The 22740-nt window shown below is 36.4% G+C and overlaps 1 protein-coding gene across 7 annotated transcripts in view; it reads left to right on the forward strand.

The window, feature by feature from the left end:
* pum (pumilio) overlaps nucleotides 1-22740 on the forward strand; it is a 369798-nt gene that overhangs the window by 273291 nt on the left and 73767 nt on the right. For 2 of the 7 annotated variants that reach the window (XM_070111628.1, XM_070111630.1), the window contains one exon: nucleotides 3950-3997. The exons of the other annotated variants lie outside the window; for them this stretch is intronic. In XM_070111628.1, coding sequence (XP_069967729.1) covers nucleotides 3950-3997 — 48 coding nt within the window. The remainder of the gene's footprint in view (nucleotides 1-3949; nucleotides 3998-22740) is intronic. 7 annotated transcript variants of the gene reach the window in all.

Consider the following 22740-nt stretch of genomic DNA (forward strand, 5'->3'; position numbering starts at 1 on the left):
GGCTATATGGTGGATGCGATAAAACCTGCCATCCGAGCTCCCGTAGCTTCTGACGAGTCATCAACGAAGTGTGTGGTCTGGCGTTGTCCTGGTGGAACACTACACCCTTCCTGTTGGCCAATTCTGGACGCTTCTGGTCGATCGTCTGCTTCAAGCGGTCCAGTTGTTCGCAGTAGATGGTAGAATTAAGCGTCTGGCCATATGGGAGCAGCTCATAGTGGATGATTCCCTTCCAATCCCACCAAACACACAGCAAAACTTTCCTGGCCGGCAATCCCGGCTTGGCCACTGTTTGGGACGATTCACCGGCCTTCGACCACGACCGTTTTCGCTTGATATTGTCGTATGTGATCCATTTTTCGTCGCCAGTAACCATCCGCTTCAAGAATGGGACGAGTTCGTTCCGTTTCAGCAGCATATCGCAGGCGTTGATTCGGTCCAGAAGGTTTTTTTGCGTCAAATTATGCGGCACCCAAACATCAAACTTTTTTTTGTATCCAGCCTTCTGCAGATGGTTCAAAATGGTTTGGTGACTAACTCCCATCTCCTGGGCGATGTCACGAGATGCCATATGCCGGTCTAACTCGATGTATTCCATGATTTGATCGGTATTTGTCGTCACAGGTCTTCCGCCGGCTGGCTTATCCATGGTGTCGTTTTCACCGGCTCTGAATCGTCGAAACCATTCCTCCGCGGTTCGAAGTGATAAAGTACCATCCCCCAAAACACCATTAATTTCACGGAACGTTTCTCTAGCGGATTTGCCTTTACCGAAGGAAAACTCTAAAATAGCGCGAATTTCGGCGTTAGTGAACTCCATGTTTACACGTCTATAACTGTTGAACGCAATATCCAAACTAATCATGCATAGCGTTGTTTTGTAGGTTATGTCAAGACCTTTCAAATTATGTATAGTGTTGCCAGATACGAGCTCTGTAGCGCTTTGTACATAGCCGCGAAATTCAAAAGACAAAAAAGCGGAAGGGAGATATATGACAACCTTATATAATATGCGTACAGACGGAGAAGAAAATACGTGTGACAATCGGGGACTGCCGCGGTAAAGCTATTGCATAGCATTTTTTTTTATCAACTTATGCAATTATAATTACTTATTAATTTTTATGCAGTATTTTTGGTTTCTTTGATTTTAATTTAAATTACACTTTTTGAGCGTGGTGATCGATATGAAAACAAATTTTTTTTCTTTTATTGATTAAATGAGAAGTTATTATTGCTTAAAATATTTGTGTTATCTTTCAATATATGTAGGTTATTCAGGAATTTTCAGCATTGAAACTAAAGGTTTATGATATTTGAAATAACAAACATAAGTTTGAGACTTGATATCCTTGCAATATCTGGGAAATATCGCGTCAATGGTGGTCCCATATTTAGTTCTGGATTCTTGTAGATCGTTATTCATTTTCAAATTCAATTTTTCCGAAAGAAAAGTTGTCAACCGCTCTGATTTTTTATCAGCAAAGTTGATGTAGAAATCGCAAGATAAGATAAGTGGAAATTTATTATCATTGATAATCCGATTGAAAGACCTAATTTCAATTGTATTGTTGAAGTCAATCGAGATACTGTTTCAAAAGGTCGGATAGCTATTAACCAAAATGATAATAATGTTACTAATATTAAGACTCCAAATATTGAATAATTTGTTTTTTTATTAAATGAATTTTGATTAAATTCTATATTTTTATTTGCTATTAAAAAAACTGTATCCTAAATATTTTTATTTTTCAATCACCCTGCTGTCTCTTCAATTGATTTGTTCCTATTGAGATATGCGAAAGTGCGCCTAGAGGTATGCAAACATTTTGTGAATACTTTGCGGTCGTGTTAGGTTTATTTCCGTTACGGCATTGTTTGATTCAGTCCCCACGTTAAAAGTCCGCGATAGAAGCTATGCAATAGCTGAAAAAACTTGACGTGTCGACAATACGTAAAATGCTTAAAATCCATTTAGGAAATTGTTACTGATGTTAAAATAACAAAGAGTGTGTGTGTGTAGGATTTAAGTTATATTTACCTTTTGCTTGGCATGTGCCGCTAATTTTGCTTTATATTCGCAACTAAATGGCGGCTATATGCTACATATAGTGATCCGTTCTGAACAATTTGTTCGGAGCTTGTGGCGTTGTCTTTTACAATATCCTGTGCCACATTTTGTGTAGAAATCTTATCAGTTAATTATGCTTTACATACAGGGAATTGATTTCGATCGTTCAATTGGTATGTCTGCTATATCCTATAGTCGTGCGATATTGGCGGTGCTGAGAAATGAGCAGCCTCTTGGAGAGAAAATGACCTGCTCAAGATTTCCGATCGATAACGCATAAAGTCAGACACTAGTTCACTCACAGTTACGCTTAAATAAATTGATTGTATTTATCCTTTGCTTTAAATAAATTTTTTAATGCAAAAATAGACTTTATTGAAAATACGATTGTGAGTTATTTCACTAAATACATTCAATTCAATTCATACACTTTAAGTATTTGCCTCACGCTTCCGCTGACAAACTGCTACTGTTGCATGTAAGCATATTTGACACTTATGCTAAAGCATGCACGTATATGTGTGTGTGTGTGTGTCTAAAATATTCGAACAGCGTTCAGCTACATTGGCATCTAGAAATTTAATAGAATTGACATCGATACGGCTGCCTGACTGGCATCTAAATACATTTGCTGTATAGACATTTGTGTGCCATTCATATCCCTACACTTGACAGACTTCTTGTGCTCAGTGAGTCTATTGCGCCTACTGCCCACCCACTCACTCACATCCTTGGCAATATCAATAACAATATGTGCGCATATCGCAATAGCAGCGCCAAATCGATATATATTTGCATCTGAGTTTCGATTGCCTGTGTGTTGATGCGCCTAAAAGTCGTCAAATATTGCTGTTGCGGCTGAGACTACGTCGGCTGTGTGTGGGCGTGCGGAAAACAACATGAATAACATTTCGTTGCAGGCATCAATTTCAACACCACGCACACCACACATACTGCACCCTCTTGCACACATGCGAGCTAACACCAAGCTCGTATTTATATGTATATCTAACTGTATATGCGTTTTTTCGTGTTGGCTTCGATGCTGCCTAAGGCATCTATCTATCTATGTGTGTAACTCGCCTTTCAGCGCTCAAATGTACGTGCATATTTATATATGTATATGTGTGTATTCGTGCTTCCTTCCGTTAATGTAGAGAGCTCATGTTCATATTCACGTTTTTCTGTTTGTGTTGCACATACACATGTATGACTTTATGAAAATTAAAAACAGCTTTTGTCAATTTCTTCATATCGTCATTCATCCATACTATTTCTTACACGTGTGCATTTCATTTATCCTCAGTAGTAAATAGACTTCCATCCATCTGTTCACTAGCAATTTTCTTTTCCATTCACCGTTTATACAATGTGTTCTTCTTTCAGCTGCTACCTTTTCAATGTAAACATGTTCGATTTTGTCAATCAACCCGTGCTACTGCGCCCGTCCTTCAACATGACATATTTACATAAATGCATATGATTGGATTTAGTGTTCTACACATTCTCTGCTCCATTTTTCCTATTGTTATTTTACCTTTTTACTTTTGCTGGCACATTTTAGATATATGCAAATTTTTAATGGATTTTTAAGTAGGCTTGAAATAAAGCAAATCTAATTTGCATAACCGTTAGCTATCACTCCTGTAGTTATTATGCTTCTTCCAACATTTTTTCGCTCCCTTACGCATGTAAAACTTGAATTAGACAGCCTTTAGCTTTACATAATTATATTCATATGAAACATATTTTACCGACCCCGATTTAGTGAAGTGTTATATTTAACTTTATATACAGTTATGTTGAGTAATTTAAGTTGCTATTTAATATCAACAAAATTGTGTATATATTTTATATATATTTTTTTTTTCATTTTAGGTAAGTTCAACCAGCTCTGCCCTCGGCGTGGATTATGGAAATGCTGCTGTAAGAATGCTTTTTATTTGGTTTTATTTATTGTTTTCGTTTATTTAGTTGCCCAATTTATTTGTAAGTAGATTTTGAAGTGAATAATTTGTGTCATATAACTTGACTTTTATACTAACAATGTAAAATATTAGGTTTAGTAAAAAGAAATCCATAATTTTTCCCAATAGATGGCGTTATTTAGCTGTATCTCGCGTTGTATTAGTCCGATCGGGTTCCGCTAGATGGCGTTGAATGTCGAAACAATGCTTTAACACTAATTTTGTCAGTCAATTAGCTGTTAGTAGATTACCCTCAGCAAGTGTTCAAGTGTTTTTTGTACTATTTGTATTCTTGTTTGTGCTTGCTTACTTTCATTTCCATCTATATATATCATATATACCTATATTCCCCCAGAGTTTCTAGGTGGAACACAGGTCCTCATTCGGATTTAAACTGTTTAATTTAAAAGGAGTAGAGCAGTTCATTTGAGTAGAGCGGATAATTCGAATGATGTTGAGTTAAAAAAAACTGCAGTTGCTAAATATGTTTTCTTCGCTCTCTCGTGTACTGTCAGCTTACTATGCCACCATGCCGCTCAGTTGCTAACGGTCATCCAAGAATATTATTTTTTTCAATAGCAAACACTGTTGCTCACAATGCTTAAATGTTAAATTTAACGTTCTTTTTAAGCCTACTCGTAGTATACATTTACCATATGTATATACTGTATGCAGATTCGTGCTCCTATCTTGCTTTTTTACAACTTCTATGTTCCAGCTGTCCTACCTTGTTTTCTCATTTGGCTGCGGCTATGAACTGTCGACATATTATGCAGTCTCATTCCACCTTACTGTCGTTATCTACTTTTGCTGTCGCGGTCATGCGCGCCCACATAACGACCGCATCTAATGCTTTTTTATTGTTCGTTCTTTTTTTTATAATTTAACGAAGCTCCAAATGGCAGGTTAGACGACTACATAGGCAGTCAGTCTGCATTTGCCGCCATAGTATAAATAGCGTGGGCGCACAAACACACGCTTTGGCTTAAAAAATGTTTGGTCTAGGTAGGGCCCACTATGCGTCATTACGCCAGCAAGGCATACATTGTTTAGTCTACCTTTTGTTGCCTACCTTTAGGCTGTGTGGCGAGATGCTTTTGGGCGTTTAACTAGCGTTGCGCGAAATTAAGTGAAATAAAGTGAACATTTACATGGCATGCAGATTAGCATATAAATATACATATATATATATATGTAGTCGCCTTGTGTGTGTGTAAGTGTTTGTTTTCAACGGGCTAAATGCTCACCTTAAATAATGCTTTCACTTATTCGATCACAGCTAGCTATATAACGGCTTAAATATGTCTGACCGTAAGTCGCTGTACTCAGTGTTTATATTCATTTTCGAGTATATGTTAGTATTGGCTTTAATTCCCTTCGTTGCGTGCAACTTTGTAATTTATATTGCAGCAAAGCAAAGAGAGGGCGCACTACCTATCGTTACTCAATCACTGATGTAAGACACCAAAGCGCATCACCACAACTTCATCCATTTAAACAGCAAAAGTGGCAAATTGATTTAGTTATATACCTATGTATATAGTGAAATATTTCCGTTTTCTTTCACTGCTCATTACCGTCTTATTTCCAGACAGCCTATCTATTCGCACTCTACCTTATTCAAAGCTTAGCTTATTGCATTGTCTTTTCCTGCTGGCTTCCTTCCGTTTTTCATTATTACGCAGCTTGATCAGACTGCCCAGCTGACTTCCTATACTTCCTGCTCACATCCGTTTGATTGCGCTTTTGTTGTCTCTCTCCCTCTCGCGCTCTCCTCTATGATTCGCGTTGTTTAGTTGTGCTGTGGTATTTATATTTATTTCTTTTATTTATGCTTTTACTTCTGCGCTTTTATTTCCCAATAAAGTGTGAAGTATTTAAGTATTTAATGAGTATGCCTTTGGTTTATGCGAACAGTAATTGGAGAGAACAGTATTTAGGAGTAGTGAGTGCATGTGCAAATCTTCATGCTACACTGTTACTTAATACCGTTAATGCTTCTTTTTCAAGATCTCTGCAGCTATATACATTATAGTCAGTTTACATATGTATGTATTCTTTGGTTTTTTTTTTTTTTTTGTAGCTCTGTATCAAATAACTTTTTTTTTCAAATGTTTGCTGTCATATTCTATAATTATACTTTTTTTTTTGTTTTTTGTGAAGAATTTTCCTCAACACTGCGAACCGCCATTTTCTCTTTTGCTACTCGCTCACTCACCAACCCACTAAACATGCCGACGCTTTTAATCCATTAAGGAAATTAAAAGAAAACAGAAATGCTATTTGATCACTTGCCCCGTTTTTACGTCTTTGTTTTGTTTACATACACTTTTTTTCCCGCGCCCTCATAAACCCAAAACATGCAAACGCGTGTATGCGTTGCATTTTTCTTATTTTACGCACACCTCGCTACACTTTGTATATTGCGCTGTAGTCGCTGTATGTGTGTGTGTGTGTGTTAGTGGCTTTGTCACATTCGTTTTGGTATTTTTATGTGCTCCTTTGTCTGCTGCCATAATTTCCACTTAACATTACGCAGCCCTTTTACTAAAGCGCGTCCACAACCCTAAAATGCTGCTATAAATTTGTGTTTCGTCTGCTTTCATGTTACTTTTATATTTGTCTATTCACTTATTTAATATAAAACAACAGCTTGCAGTTGTGTACAGTCTGTTATACACCCCCAACATATATGTGGTCTATATACTGTTGGATCCTTGATTGCATGCGACTATTTTGCTCCAGCTTATACACTTTGGGTCCACGATCCACACACACCCCCACCAATCGGTTGATGTAACTGCTATTGTCCTGTGGCTAATAAATTCCGGGATTTAATTGTAGTAGCGCGCTTAATTGTTTAGGTATGGTATTCTATAGTCAAGGTACATGGAAGCTGCTGGTCAGCTTAACATACCAGACAGTCGGCGGTTAAGTGTTAAAAGATATTAGCGTTGCGTTGGAGCAAAAACAACAATTTAATTGAAAGTTATGTTGCTACGCTGCTATAAAGCTTACAACATGCTTTTGTACGCTGTCTACTTTTGTTAGTGTTATTGTTGTTTGTGGCGTTGCTGGTGTTGTTTACAGAAAGCTACCGTGCGGTTCTTTGTGGCTAGTAATTGAATTTAATACTGTTGCAGCTACTATCTATGTGGATATGTACATTATTAGATACACATTTTTATTATTATGGGTTGCACCCCTTAAGATATGCAACTTGCTTATATTATTGAATTGTATTAAAAATATTTTGAGTTTTGCCTTCAGTAGCCATATACTTACGTAGGTAGATTTTCAAAAAAAAAAAAAAAAAAAAAAAAACACTTCGCATAAGCGCCTAAAATTATGCAAGGTTTAGGTATATTTCTTACATAACACTATTAAAGTCTCTATTCTAGTCTATATGCATGAATTTTAGGTAATTTTTAAGTGTCGTAAAAAAAGCCAATCAGTATTTCTACTATCGATTTTTTTTATCAGTTATTTATTAATGTTACAAGCGTATATATTAAAAAAAAAGTCAAAAATTTATAAAACAGGCAGCTGATGAAGTGGGGGCTCTCATCTGAAATGAAATCTGCAATGATGTCACAATTGTATCAACTAGCGCTAAGTAAAAAAAAAATTATTGACAAAATGGCGATTGTTTGACAAAAAGTCACCTTTTTTTTATTTGTCGTATTTTTTAAAATAGTAAAATTTGAAGTTTGGGAATGAGGCTAGTTCCGAGTCGAGAGAGGTCTATAAAGAAAATTCTCTGAAAAAGCATAAAGCTCGAACTAAAGATATGATACCCGTAAGTATCAATGTAAGTGGCCAAAAAGTTTATAAATATTTTATAGATACCATATATTTATACATATTTATATATATATGTGTACACAAATGCAATTTCTGCTCACAAACGCAATTTCCTTCGTGCACTTCCGGTTATAAATTAACTTTTACACAAGTTGTCACAAAAACGCTGCAGCCTGCATTTAATGATGATTCGCACTTCCCATTGTTTGAAGCTAGCCTGAGTCGCTTTTTAAGTGTAGAACAGCAAGTGTACAAACTGAATTATTCCGTTGCATACAACTTACGTCCGCTACAGTGAAACTCTTTAAAAACCTAGCAAAAATACTTAAAGTCAAATTGGCCTAGCGCTGCTGCTTGCTGAATTAGTAAATTTTATTTTATTACATCAGCACTCAAACGTTTAGTTTGCCTGACATTGACTGACAACACGCCAGCTAGACAATGCAAAGAGCTACTCGTATCGCCGGCACGACAAAACAAGCGACGCTGTTCCACCATTCCGTGCTGCAGTCCAGCGTTGGTGTCTTCTTTACGTATTTCAGCGCGATATTTCTGTTCTGAGCCGTGCTTTGAAAGTCTAGCGCATGGCTTTGCGCAAAGCCAATCAAGCTTCCTGTCTGTCACAAAATGCGTCATTTAGCAAAGCAGCCAATTGCAGACCTCATCAACTTGTCTTGCGCTCAGTCCATCACACACACACATACATACATACACACTGTACTTCCGCCAAACTCGTCTACTGTTTCTGACACTTCAATTGCTGTCACTGCATTTTCCATCTTACTGTCACTACAGTCAGCGTGCTAGCTATACACTGAAGCTGAGACTTAAGCAGTCTGTCTCTGTGCGCTTTGTTTCGTTATGCCCATTTGCATGTTGCTCTACGTATTTGGTTATAGTCCTAAAAGACAAGTATTGAGTGAGCTCTTCAAGGCATTAGAAAATGCATAAATAAATATCTAAGAGTTTGCCTGTGTTGCTGTGGCTTAATTCTAATATTATTCTTGCACTGCTTCTAATTGTTGCATTGTGGTGCACTGAAGACGCTATGATCTGCGCATTTCCATTTTTATGGCGTCTCAAGCTCGTTGTCACTTACTTCTCTGGCTCGTTAATCATATTGAGTTGACATTTGAGTATTTATGGTATTTTGTGTGAAATATAACGGGTTTCATAAATGAGAAATTCGCTTTAATTACTCATTTTCGATTTTTTTTATTTTTTACTTTTAATTTAAATTTGAATATTTTTGGCTGTTTCGAAATCCAGCAGAGTATTTAACACTACGAGTATGTCGGTGTCATATACCTAATAATTACTTATTACTTTAGACAATTTTTAACTCAAAGTTGGCTAACATTGTATTTATATTATTTTTTCGCTTGCCAGACTTGCCACTCTACGGCATTTGTAAGTGCAATGACTTCTAAGCAAAAATTGTTGTCAAGCAAATATATTTGAAATTCAATAATATAATATCTTTTTTAACTTGTTGGCAACTCCTTTATACCGAAAAGCAACCCTACTTTACACGCCTACATTCATACTACTACATCATCTACTACTACACTACTTTCATTTACTTCAAACGCAAATATTTGCCTAGATATTTGCACAGGCATGCCTTTATAGGCACGAAGGAAACAAAAAAAAAACATCATAAAAGCACCGCAAAATTTGCACATACTTTGTAGGCAGAAATTTCGGTTGCGCGCTTTGCGTCTCCCTAAGCGGTGGCACACACTTCAAACAGTGCATTTGAAATTTCAAAACTTGAGCATAAATTCAAGTAAAGTTGGCGTATAAATGCGTAAAGTATTTATATTATATATCATTGCTATTTAATGTCAGTAGAAGAGAAAACACACTAGAAAGTAAAAAGTAACTAACTTAATAATTTACACTTTTGGTTTTTGGTGACTAAATATTCCACAAGTTTGCGTATGTGGTATTTAGCTACTCTAATCTATAATTGCGCGTGTAGAGTTGCCATTTAAAAACAGAAAAGCAAATTGAATATTACGCGAGAATATCGACTACTTTCAGCACTTTCTTCGAAGATTCCATTATTTCCTCAGATAATGACCCGTTCTAAATACCCTGTTCAGCGTATAAATATGAGTAATGCAGACAAATATTGTACTTTAAACAGTGCTTTCCAAAAAAAAAAATGATGCTTCTCAGAATTTTCATAAATAGCAATATTGTTTTAGTGTACAACACATTAATACCGTCAACTCTAATTCCACTCCCTCTCCCTCCCCAATAGGGGTGTAAAACTAAGCTTATACCCTGTAACCAATTACAATATACAATGCTCGTTCACAGCTTTTTCAACACTTTACTAATTGTAGTTGGTTAAATTTGCCGTTTTTCAGAATATATTAAATATTGTTGTGCATAAAACACAGATTTATTTAACTTTTCAATAACCTTCTGCAAGTTTCACTTTCGAAACATTTTTAATTTCATTTTAATGTGCATAGGTTTCCGCACAAAAATTGTTTTCACCACACTTTTCTGTTGTATACAACATGTTGTTTTATGTACATATGTACAACCATATATACGTGTATATTACATTTGCATGCGTGTATGTGTACATGTGTATGCACGTGCTTTCACCACCTTTTGTAGTGTAGTGGCAGCGCTTGGCCTGATTACTCTCCATGGCAATATTTTACTCGTTTTTATTTGTTATGCACTTTATGCAACATCAGCAACATAACTTTTTTAATAACACATACTAATTGTTGTTTTTGTTCTTGCTGCAAGTAAATATACATATACCGGCAAACAGATGTTGTACGCTTTGCAAACAACCAGTTGCCAGCCTTATGTAGTAGTCACTCGCTGTGCGTCGGTGCTGTAAGCATACAAAATGGCAACAACAACTACAATTTACAATTCTATAAGCGAGCAGTGTAAAGAAAGTCCAAGTTATTCAGCACTTGTAAATTATATCGCTCATACGCCGTGTTGTCCGCACTGTATTCATGTTTCATCTAATACATACTAGTTTAAACTGCTGCAAAATGCGCCACTCATTGGCTTTCGGTTTTAGGTGATACAAACGCCTCTGCAACTGCTCGCTCTACACTACGCTCGTGCACTCCTCCCCCCCTACCCCCACCCCCCTTGTGCCGTTTTGCTTCTTCGCATTATTCACTGCTTCTTCGCGCCATTGTTGCAGTTTTAGTGATAATGGTGATTTGTTTTTCGGGTTATTTGCTTGTAAATTGTTTGTATGTGAGTTTAGTTGAGTTGTATTTTGTTGTAAATGCTTTTGTTTGCTGAACCCTCTAAGCATTTTGTTGTTTACCACTCAGTATGGCAGAGTTGCGCGTCTATCTAACCATACACAAGTACCTACGTAGGTAGAGCTGCTGCGCCTTTCGTTCATTTACCCAGTTTTATACACACACACACAAATGCATCTACTGAAGCATGGTCCTCGTATATGCTGTCATTCTATATCTCGTACAACATTATGTTGTTTTGTTGTTTCGTGCTGCTTGCGGCAGTTTGCTGTTGTAGCGTTCATTCGTATCGTTGTCGTTGTTGTTGTATGTTGTTGTACGGGGGCGCCGAACTCACTAAATATATGCTTTGAACCTTTGTGCGCTTTTAACTAGCGTTGACCTTTTGTTTTGCGTATTTTATACATCGACATATTTAGCTCACTCCCTTCCGCTTTGTTGTCTGTGTTGTTGTTAATATGTAATTTTAACAGCATTTTTAGTTTTAATATTTTATTCAAACGTAGTTTTATATGTTATGTTGTTTTGTTGTAAACAATTCGAGTTCGCGGAAGGTTAGTTAGAGTTGTTTATATTTTAAACATTACGAAAGTAATTAATAACGAAGTTTTCATAGCGCCTGTGTGTACAGAATATGTTAACGCTGCCGTTCAATTTAGCTAAACTTTATTTTTACCAGACATGTGCTTTTGTAGTTTGCAGTAAATGCAATCTAATGCATATTTTAGTGTAATATTATAATTATAATTCATTTAAGGTTATATATAGACATATTCTTTAGTAGTTGTTTTCAACTTCTTAGAATTTAAAATTAAATCTAGTTATAGAAAATGTGTTCCAGTTCTACATATTAGGCGTAGTAAAAAGAAATTCATTATTTTTCCTAATAGATGGCGTTAAAATATGACGTTTCGTACTAAAACAGCTTTTCTGACAGTTTTTCGATTGGTTGAATCAGTTTTGTTTGAGCGCGCGTCAAAGATGGACACTAGCAAAGAGAAAATACGCTATATTTTACAGTTTTTCTTCGATAAGGGCGAAAATGCAAGCCAGGCGAATAGCGTCTTAATACTGTAACACGCTCAATTTTGGTTTCGACGATTCTGTTTCGGTAATTTCGAGAAAATAATGATCAAGGCAGAATTGATGGTTAGAAAGATTTTACTATACGTTTAGTTTAATACACACAACTTAAAGTCCGTACCTGGCAACAAGTGGCTAGTATCTGTCTTGTCTGTGGCGAATCATTTTGCTGTTGAAAAATTTGCCTCAAATGAAGTTTGTGAAAATCGGCTGTACAAGTTTTTTGTCAATACAGATGAGTGTTTCTATAAGATTATGGTATAAACTTCAATTTAAGACAAAAATAATAGTTTTCGTTTTAGTAATCCTATTAAGTTTTTATATTTTTATACCCTGAACAGGGTATATTAAGTTTGCCACGAAGTTTGTAACACCCAGAAGGAAACGTCAGAGACCCTATAAAGTATATACATAAATGATCAGCATGATGAGCTGAGTCGATTTAGCCATGTTCGTCTGTCCGTCCGTCCGTCCGTCCGTCTGTATAGATGCAAACTAGTCTCTCAGTTTTTATGCATTCGATCTGAAATTTTGCACCTGTCCTTTTCTAACAAAGAAGCTGCTCATTTGTCGGAACGGCCGATATCGGACCACTATAGCATATAGCTGCCATACAAACTGAACAATCGGAATCAAGTATTTGTATGAAAAACTCTTTCATTTGACGAGATATCTTCACGAAATTTTGCATGTATTATTATTTAAGGCATAATCTAATCTCCGAAGAAATTGTATAGATCGGATGACTATATCATATAGCTGCCATACAAATTGAACGTTCGGAATCAAGTTCTTGTAAGGAGCCTTTGTATTTGTGAAGGGTATTATAGCTTCGGCGCAAACGAAGTTAATGTTTTTTCTTGTTTTATTTTAATTACAGTAAGAATGGTATTTTTATATTCAGTTTTTAAGATTTCGATCCGAAATTTCGCATCCGTCATTTACTCAACAAGAAGCTGCTTATTTGTCGTAACGGCCGATATCCGACCACTATAGCATCTAGCCGTATGGAAAACTGAAAATTGTTATGTGATCCTTAAGGAAGGATGTAATTATAGCACTTGTTTGAACGCTATAGTTTGAAAAATATGTTTCAATATTTCTCTGCTTTTTGCCTTTCGAAACTTTTTAAAAATATAAAAAAAACTTTGCCAAAATCCTCTCGTAAAGCGATAGTATAATGTATAAAAAAGCTCTGTCTAAAACTTCAAGTAAATCGATTGAGTATAACTTGAGATATCATGCACACCGTTTCTAAAAAAATTGTTCAGAGAAAAACGAATTTAAAGCTCGCTTCGAGCTGCCATTCTATTTTGTCAGCGCATCACAAAATGAGCTGTAACTTCGACAATAATTGAAATTTCAAAAAAGTCTTTTTAGGGACATATTCTTAAAGGGTTATACTACAATAATATGCACACAAAAAATAAATAAAATACAATTTTTTTAAATTTCAAAACCAGAGGGTGTCACTTAATAGAAATAGAGATTTTTACTTACTTTTTAAAAGAAAAAAGGGTTCGTTAAAAATTTGGACAAAGCTAAACTTTATTGAAAGTATATTAAACGTTGTATACTTTATATATGCATTCAGTTATTATTACAAATAAGGCAAAACATGACTAAAAAAAATTAACAAAAATTAGTTATTAATAGCACGGTACTTATAAATGTAATCTGCTGCTTCAACTTCATATTATTACAATTTACACAAAACGCAAAGTGCCCTGTGGGCAACTTAATTCAATTTTACCGCATTTTATCTGTTGAAATTAATTTTAATAACCGTTAAAAGCAAAAGCGTTGATTTGTTGTTGGTTGCATGCCGCCGAAAATTTGGGCATCACATTCATTACACACCACTCCGACGCATCTGCATTCTCTTCTCTCAATTACTTCAACGTTGTTCTGTGCGCTTTTAGAGCTCATTAAGTTTGTTATTTTGTGTTGGAATGCGATAAAATCATGGACTCGCTCTCGTGCATGGACCAACTTTCACTGAAACTGCAATAATTCAACACACACACATACATGTTGCGAGTACTTCATGCAACAATGCAACGCAACGTATACATTTAGTATACACAGATTTCCCGGAAAGGATTAGGATTAGTATGGGTAGCTTGCAAGCATTGCATATGTATGTACACATTGGAAGAATACATATATGAACATGTTTATATATAGTTTTAACCCAAGCGCGCTTAGTCTAGCATATTAGCCACTGTAAACTGTTACCATGTATTTGTTGTTGCTTCGTTTTAATAGTTTTTAAACTCTTAGCCCCACACCGCGCGCATTGTTTGTGCGACTATGTTGCCACGATTCGAGCATGCATGCATTCCGCCATTTTTGCCTGTATTGTTATGTGTTTGTATGCATGTATGTATGTATATGTTGCCTACAAATGCGCAAGCGAGCATCCTTGCATTCCTGTACATCCGTTTCCGTTCGCCGCTTGTGTTCGCTTGTGTGTTTTATGGTTACACGCAACTCAACTGCATTAAGCTTCCATGTGCGGGTTGTAATGTATGGAATTTTATGATTCACGAAAGCATTCCGACTGCGGTCCAACAAACCATTGTGCAGCCGTATATTGCAAGCATTACTTCATTATCCGCCCAACTGCGGCAAATATACTACAATACTATATATATATATATGAGTGTGTGTGTGTGTGTAAGTACATACATTATCGTTTTCAGATGATCATCTCAAATTGTTCCTTCATGGCCCCAGCGCAAGCATTAGCAAGCGACCACAGTCATTTCAAACACACATTATCTGATTTGTACCCTCCTTCGCTTGGCTTTTAGCCTGTAACATATCTCTCGCTCTAGCTGCTTACTGCAGGCGTAATCCTTTTAATCCTTAACCTCATCAACAATTTGAACTGACATTAAATATAATTGCAATGTACTAGGGTTTCGTTTGCTACTCAAAATTTGCTCATACTCTTTGCTGCACTCATACATACATACATATACTTGTATGTTCGTTTGTATGCGTATTGTAGTTCATTACTACATGGTGCATGTCTCTTGCTATTGTTGTTCTATAACTGTTTTATTTATGTGGATATTTGTGCACGACTCCTAACATGTTGTCTTGCATGTGTATGTGAAATTTGCAATAAATACTTCCGTTATACTATGTAATATATACCACACACGTTGCTGCCACAAATGCGCTCTGGAAATACGATTAAATGCTCGAATGATTGTCAATCTTTCATTACCCAAATCACTCGATATGCCATGTCACTGCCGAATGTTAGTAGCAAATGAAAAAAAAAACAAAATCATACACCGACGTATTTGTTTGTTTGCCTCTCCTCCTACCGGCTGCACCATTACGTTGCATAGCAAGTGCTTTTGACTGTAATCTAGTCTAAGCTCACAACAGTCTCCATCAGTAAAGCGAAAATTTTAAATACCCTGCTGCAGTTTTTTATTTTAGTTTTCGTTTGCCGTTTTGTAAATTTCCATTTTTGTTTTGCATTGTTTTGCTGTCATCTTCTTACGCCCTTTCGCCTCATCATTCACCCATTTCCGAGCGTTACTCATTGTGGTAGCACAAATATGTTGCAATTGTTGTATATCCTGTCGCGTTGCTCTGTCAAGCTGTTTTATCCTCCTATCTGTCAGCCCACCCGTTGCTCTTGCATATTGTTTGGCATTTATTGCTTACAACTTCCTGTCGGTTGTCACTCTCTGCTCCTCTTCTTTTTTGTGTTTGGCATTGTTTTTCTTCGCCTACCATCTACTTCAATTTTGATTAGTGTTGCTTACACGAAGCGTTGTCCTTTTCGTGCTTCTAATCTTTTTTGCCATACCAACAATGCTTCTGCCTTTCGGTGGCTTGGACGGCTGAGCTGCTGGAAATATTGTTTGGCAAAGCGGATTAAATTTTGTGGTCACTCTAAACGTCATATAGTTTTGACTTGTTAAGGCACAGTTTGTTACTGAATTTGGAAAAATACCATAAGCTCAGTAAGCTTTCGTCATTCAGGGACTTTCAACGGAGCACTTGTCGGCAAGCTTGTATCTGACTCCAATACCCAAATTCGTTTAAATTGTAGCTGATGTTATTCTTCTTAGCTTGAAAATGGTTAAGAGCAGTCTAAATCTTTGAACTTATCTTAAAATCTTTGAGATATTAATATATATCGACGGCGACGCATAAAATCTGCTTTGAGTTAGAAAACATCGAGACGACACGAAGTGTGCAGATTGATCAAAGCATCCTACTTAACAAGTTAAAAAGGATATCCTCAGCATTTACAAAGTAAAACGTTCTAATGTTATGTGCCACTTATCACACGTTGACATCCTGAAGATTCTTTAGCTACTCAACATATTTGCACAAGATATTGAATTTTATTTTTTATTTTTTTTTTTTTAAACCTTAACATTTGTGCGTCAATACGGAAACCACAATTTTGTTTTTTGTCCTTGTACTATGTCAAATGTTTGCAAGGCTGCAAATATGCAATCGCACTTCACTTTTCAAGCGTCATCATCCTGTTGTCGCACACCGGACGTAACATGCCACAATTTCCTCGTCTTCATTATTGCAGCGCTTCGTTTCCGGCATACCCACATATAATAATATCAGCAAAGTTCACGGTCAGCTCTGCAATTTCATTAACATAACGCCATAGGAACAGACTTTATTCACAATTTTGCTTCACTACGAACACCTCGCGCTCTTGTTCTCTTATTGCGTAACTATAATATTGACCATACTTTATAATAATCAACTGTATGCGTTCACCAGCTAGCGACCTCAAATGGTTCAAGGTGTTCCACAACAACGCCAACGCAACCTTGTGTACATACGACATCAACGATTCGCCCATCAATCCATTAGTCCGCGTTGCAGCTACCACATCCTGTCGAGCATTCAACCATTCCATCTCCCAGCCACAAGTGATGATTTCCGAATGCGTATTACATTATGCACGATTTCCAGCAGCATTTTCATTGCGGTCATTGTCGGACCGGATGTTGGTTCACATGTAAACCAACACACACATACACATATGCGCAGAGTAGTGACATAGGGTGTGGAATGCCTCTTCACTATCATATTTCTCCAGCATGCACATACTGCTATATCTTGTGTTGTAGTCTACTGTCCCTTCATCCTTCATCCTTCGAAGCTTTTCTGGTTTAGTGTTGCGTGCGTGTGGTTGCTTGGTGTGCACGGGATCTACTAACAGTCAATAAGGTTCAATGGTTACAAAGCAAACAATAGCCAACAATCATGCTCACTCTTCTGCTCCAACAATTGCATACAATTTCAGTCCATATTCGTATTCGAATCCATGGCAACAACACATGTGTACCGCTGTGGTGTAATTTGTTTGTGTTGCTTCACGTAGCGTTAGTGTGAGCTGATTGATGTTTGTGTTCTCTAAATTCTTATTTTTATTGTTGTCTCATTTGGTTCTGTTGATATGAATCGTTTTGTTATTTTTTCCACTTTCTGATATCTTTTCACATGTTATGCCGATTTTATTGCGATTTTTATTTTCCTGCAAATGGCATTCTAATTGAATTTAAATTAAATAAAACCTTTGCTTGCAGCGCAGATGTAGCTTTGCATTATCTTTGGTTGTGACAAGAAAAGCGTTGTCTAGCGCTTTTTTATGTGCGTTATTTTTTTCCCACTCCTTTTTGTGTCTGTAACAACAGCCACATTGACACGCATGTCCAAATTTCAGAGATTTGTTTTTAGCTTTTGAAATAATTCAAGAGGACGCTGGTTTTTCGAACGTACTTCAGGCATATCGGTTACAAATATATTAAAATCACATACATACAACCAGTTACATAACCGATACACATAACTAGTTAAAGCCGAATACTTACAAAGTTTGCCAGGCAGTATCGAGCTATTTCTATGCATGTCTTGTATCTAAGCCTCATGCGCTGCCCACTTTTGCTACGTAAACTGTTGAGTAACGGTATTCCATGCAAATTAAATTTGCTTAAAACTATGCAACATGAAATGCTAGCCATTCATTGAATGCTTCTTGCCTTCACCTGAAAATCAACGAAACAAATTTTTGCTATTCTGCAGCTAAATATGCTGAATGGAGTATCGTTGGGCAAACAATTTCACATGAAATTTGCTTTCAATTTTGATTATTCTGTGCAGGCATTTGGCAGGATACTCCGAATTAGTGGTATCACTATACGAAGCTTATTGATTTCGGTACGCTTAAATTCTCATTTGTCAGGAATGTTTATATGTGTTTCACGGCAGAGATCAAAAATTTAAAAATTTTCATCTCTTGGTAATTGCGAGCTTAACAGCTACTTAATTGTGCACCGCTGTGGCCATTTTGAAATTGTCTAATTGTTAGCTTAGCTTTTATCGTGTTGTTGTTTAATGTAATCCTTACGAAAATGTTTTGAATTCAATCCAGCCTCTCCTATCCCCTGCGCCCTACTTATGATGGCATGCAGGTGCACAGTTGCAGTTGCTATTTACAGCATATACCACACCTACTTGCGGCTTGGGTCAGCGGCAATCCATTGCACATATGGTTATGTGGTTCTGTTGCATATTTTTCTGCTATCGTCAGCGCGCCATCAACATGATGGTCATGTACATTATTACCGTCATCGACGACATCGCTTGCGCAATTTTGTGGTTATCTATTTATGATTTCTAGTGCGTATTGTTGTGTGCGCCTTTGCGCCTTGCTATATGCTATGTAATCTCTCATTCCTTTTGTAAGTTGAAAATGACAACCACCGAATCGTCATGGCTGTTGGCGTCATTTGATGGAAAACGTGTTTTTGGTTAGTTTTTGGGTTTCGCCTACATGCACACATTCACATGTGTTACTTGTTGGAGTTAGCTTTACGCATATCTGAGTCTTTGCATACTACTTGTTAGCGCGTGGTTTTGGGTTTGAGGTTAAGTGCACCATTTTCAGTTTCTAAAATTGCATAAAGACAATTGCGTAATAACGCTGTTAGCTGCTATTAGCTTTATTGCTATGCATAAAATGCTCAACTAAGTAGTGGTCTAAGTAGCGATTATGTATTTTAAGCTACTTAAGTTTCTAGTTTTACGAACAAACTAAGTAAGAGCGTTCGATGTATGCCATATTACTGTTTTAAGTGAAAGAAATAGAGCAAATATAAACAAAATTCTTTCTTATGCGTTTTTCTACTATTATACATGCATATATATTTTCTTATGCCTTCCATTCTCCTATTTGCTTCAATAACATTCCACATATGCCATTTGTATTCTTATATTCCTTTTTATTTTGTTTGTTATTTCATCTACATTTTTCTAGCTCCCCTGCATTTGCTCCAAGTTTGCGGTTTGTGGCCTTTGTTGTGGTTGCCACGTCATTTGTACGTCTTATAATTTTTCCTCCCCAACCTAACCCTTCTCATTTTTCTTTTATTGTGCTCTCTCATGTCCTAAGTATTTTCAGCTTTATTGTGTGCCGTTTTTATTGTCTCTCGACGTTTTTGTATTCTCTTTTTTATGATTATCAAAAGCTGTCACGTTAAGTGACATTTGCCATATTTATTTTTACATGCAAATATTTTATATTCAATTTTTTTTTTTTTTATATATGGTAACACATACGCCATTGTAAGCCGCAAGGACCATATGTAGGGTTGATTTATAGACAATGGCATTCGTTTTCATTCATTTGAGATTGCTGAATCGCTGAGATTATTATTTCTACTTAAAAAGAAAGAATGGAAAACAAAAAGTAAAAGTAAAAGTATGCTTAACTCTTAACTTATCTCTCATTACATCCATTGTTGAAAAACCTCTATGTTGGTTGTCGTTAGCAGAAATATTGTTATTCAGAAAAGCATATGCGTTTCTAAATTAAAAATTGTTGGTGACGTCACCTTAGCGATGCTTTAAGCTTCAATTGATAACTTTGATTCTAGTTGAATGTGCTTTTATAATTTCTCTCTTTACATGTATGGCGCATAATGGTAAGAAGTAAAAGGTGTATAGATAATCAATAGGCCGCACAGTCATATGGCAATTGTATTATTATTCATTAATTGAGCTCCATGCATAGCCATAATCACTTTCTTACAAGTCCGTACTTAGTAAGTTTATATCTCTTTGAAGTTTCAATGCCTGCTGTCATTAAGGGATTACAAAGATTTCGTCGAGCAAAAAACGGCCTATTTTCAATATTTTTTGTTTCATATAAAATTTAAATATTTAATTTACCTTTTCTATTATTTCAAAGACACGAATTTTACAAACATTTTTTGAAATTTTCAAAGGAAAATGTTGAAAACTCGGCCATTACCGGCAGTAACTTAAGGCATAGCATCAAACGTTAAATTGAGAACAGCTTTATGTTTTCATAATGTGGTTCTATTTGATATTACAATACATATATAGCTTATATTACTGTTTACTTCGCATATATTCATAGGTGTATATATGTGCACAAATTTATTATTTATGAATATACTTTTTGCCTGTTTATTTATTTATCTATTTTATTTTTTTATATGCAATCTTCGCTGACTACTGCCTCACATTTTTAGCTCATTTGCTACCTTATGCGTAGCTACGCTCCCCCACCGTGTTGTGTCTGATTGCGAACAAATCGTTCACTTGCCGCTTTAGTCTCATAAAAGTATGCAACCCGTTGTTATCCTTTTGTGCTTACAACCGCACCGAATCTCCACGCCATTTTAGCTCATAAATATTCATGTAAGTTTTCGCATGTATGTATATGTATGTGTGCATGTATATGTGCGTGATATACAAAATAAAAGCGGCAAGCGAGCGGTAGCATTTTATTCACGTCAGCATTTCACCTCATTTCATTCATAATCTATTATTCATAAGATTGTTTCTTATGCTTCGCTGACTTGACTTGACTTGAGTTGGCTGCGCTAACTGTGCGTCGCTGTATGAGGCAACCAGGGAGCGCATTTCTTTTTATTGAAACAAATTCTGTTTCGTACTCCATGCTGACAGTGGCACTACTAACTTCACTTTCGTGCATTGAACCATTACTTAGTCCTCTGTAAATCTTTGTTCGACCGAAGCCCGCTATTTTTTTTTTTTACTCTGAACAGGCTATAATAAGTTTGCGTCAGAGATCATATAAAATAAAATTTACTTATATTTATATAAACAAACAGTGTGACAAGCTGAGTTGATATATTCATGTCTGTCTGTCTGTCTGTATATTCGCGAACTCTAGTCTCTCAGTTTTTGAGGTATCGTCCTTAAATTTAGCATATGACCGTTTCTCACCAAGAAGCTGCTTATTTGTCGGAATGGCCGATATCGAAACACTATAGCATATAGCTGCCATACAAACTGAACAATCGGAATCAAGTGCTTGCATGGAAAACTTTTTCATATGACGAGATATCGTTACGAAATTTGGAACGGATTATTTGCTAAGGCAATAATAGAATCTCCCAAGAAATTGTTCTGATCACTATAGCATATAGCTGTCATACAAGCTGAATGATCGGAATCAAGTGCTTCGTAGAAACCTTTTGTATTTGTGAAGGGTATTATAGCTTCGGTGCTGACGTCGTTAACGTTTTTTCTTGTTTTAAACTGCAATTGCGTAATACTTTATACGTCAAATATGCTTTTGAACTGCTGCTGAAGCATTTAAACTCTGTGCTCGCCTAATTTTACAGCTGCATTAACACAACTACTCTTGTATTCTTTGCATAACTTCCTGTAAATGCTCAGGGCACCAATAAACTCCATTTCACAAGCAGAAATATTATCCAGACACACGCTGTAGATAATTTCCTCGCTTTCACTATACGAATATGTTGATAACAATACAACTTATTAAGCATTTAATATCTGCAAGTGACAGCATGAATGGGTATTCGTGCTGCCTGGCTACGTACAGTGGTGTTGCCACATTGTGCGTGTTTGTGTATGCGTGTGCAAATAAATTTCTCTTACTGTCAACTAAATATAAAATGAAACATGAAATAAATAAATAGTGAATAACTTAAGAATGATGGCTTGTTGCCAACATATGAAAAGTAGAAGCTAACGTCGCTGTGCATTACTAACAACAATGAGGCTTTGTTGCGAAGCAACAGGAGCAAGCGATAAGAAGACGAAGTGAAAAACATTGCACGCCTCGCAAGATTAAAAGTTACTGGGCAACGAACACAATGAAAGAAATATCAGCAACACAAACGCTTAACCGCCATTTATTGTAGGTAGACAAATTATTGCAGTTGTTGCGAACCGATTATAAGCGCCTCTGTTATGTGCGGTACATTCTACGGCTTCTGCTGTTTGCGTCTCAAAGCCGAAATTCCTTTTACTACGCGTATTTTGCTCCCTTTGCTGAACTGCCTGAGGTCTGGTGAAATTGTTGTTTACTGTTATTGTTGGGGTTTGGTTACTTGCTTGTCGCACTCTGTGCTGCCTGTCTTTCTAGACTGCCATCTATTAACCCTTAGCAGGATTTCTGGACGTTACATGTAAAGCGCTGTTTTGGTGTGGTATCTGCTTTTGATTTGAGTGTAGCGTTTACAAACGC

This window comes from Bactrocera oleae, chromosome 2 (genome assembly GCF_042242935.1).
Source record: "Bactrocera oleae isolate idBacOlea1 chromosome 2, idBacOlea1, whole genome shotgun sequence".
In the NCBI taxonomy this organism is placed as follows: domain Eukaryota; kingdom Metazoa; phylum Arthropoda; class Insecta; order Diptera; family Tephritidae; genus Bactrocera; species Bactrocera oleae.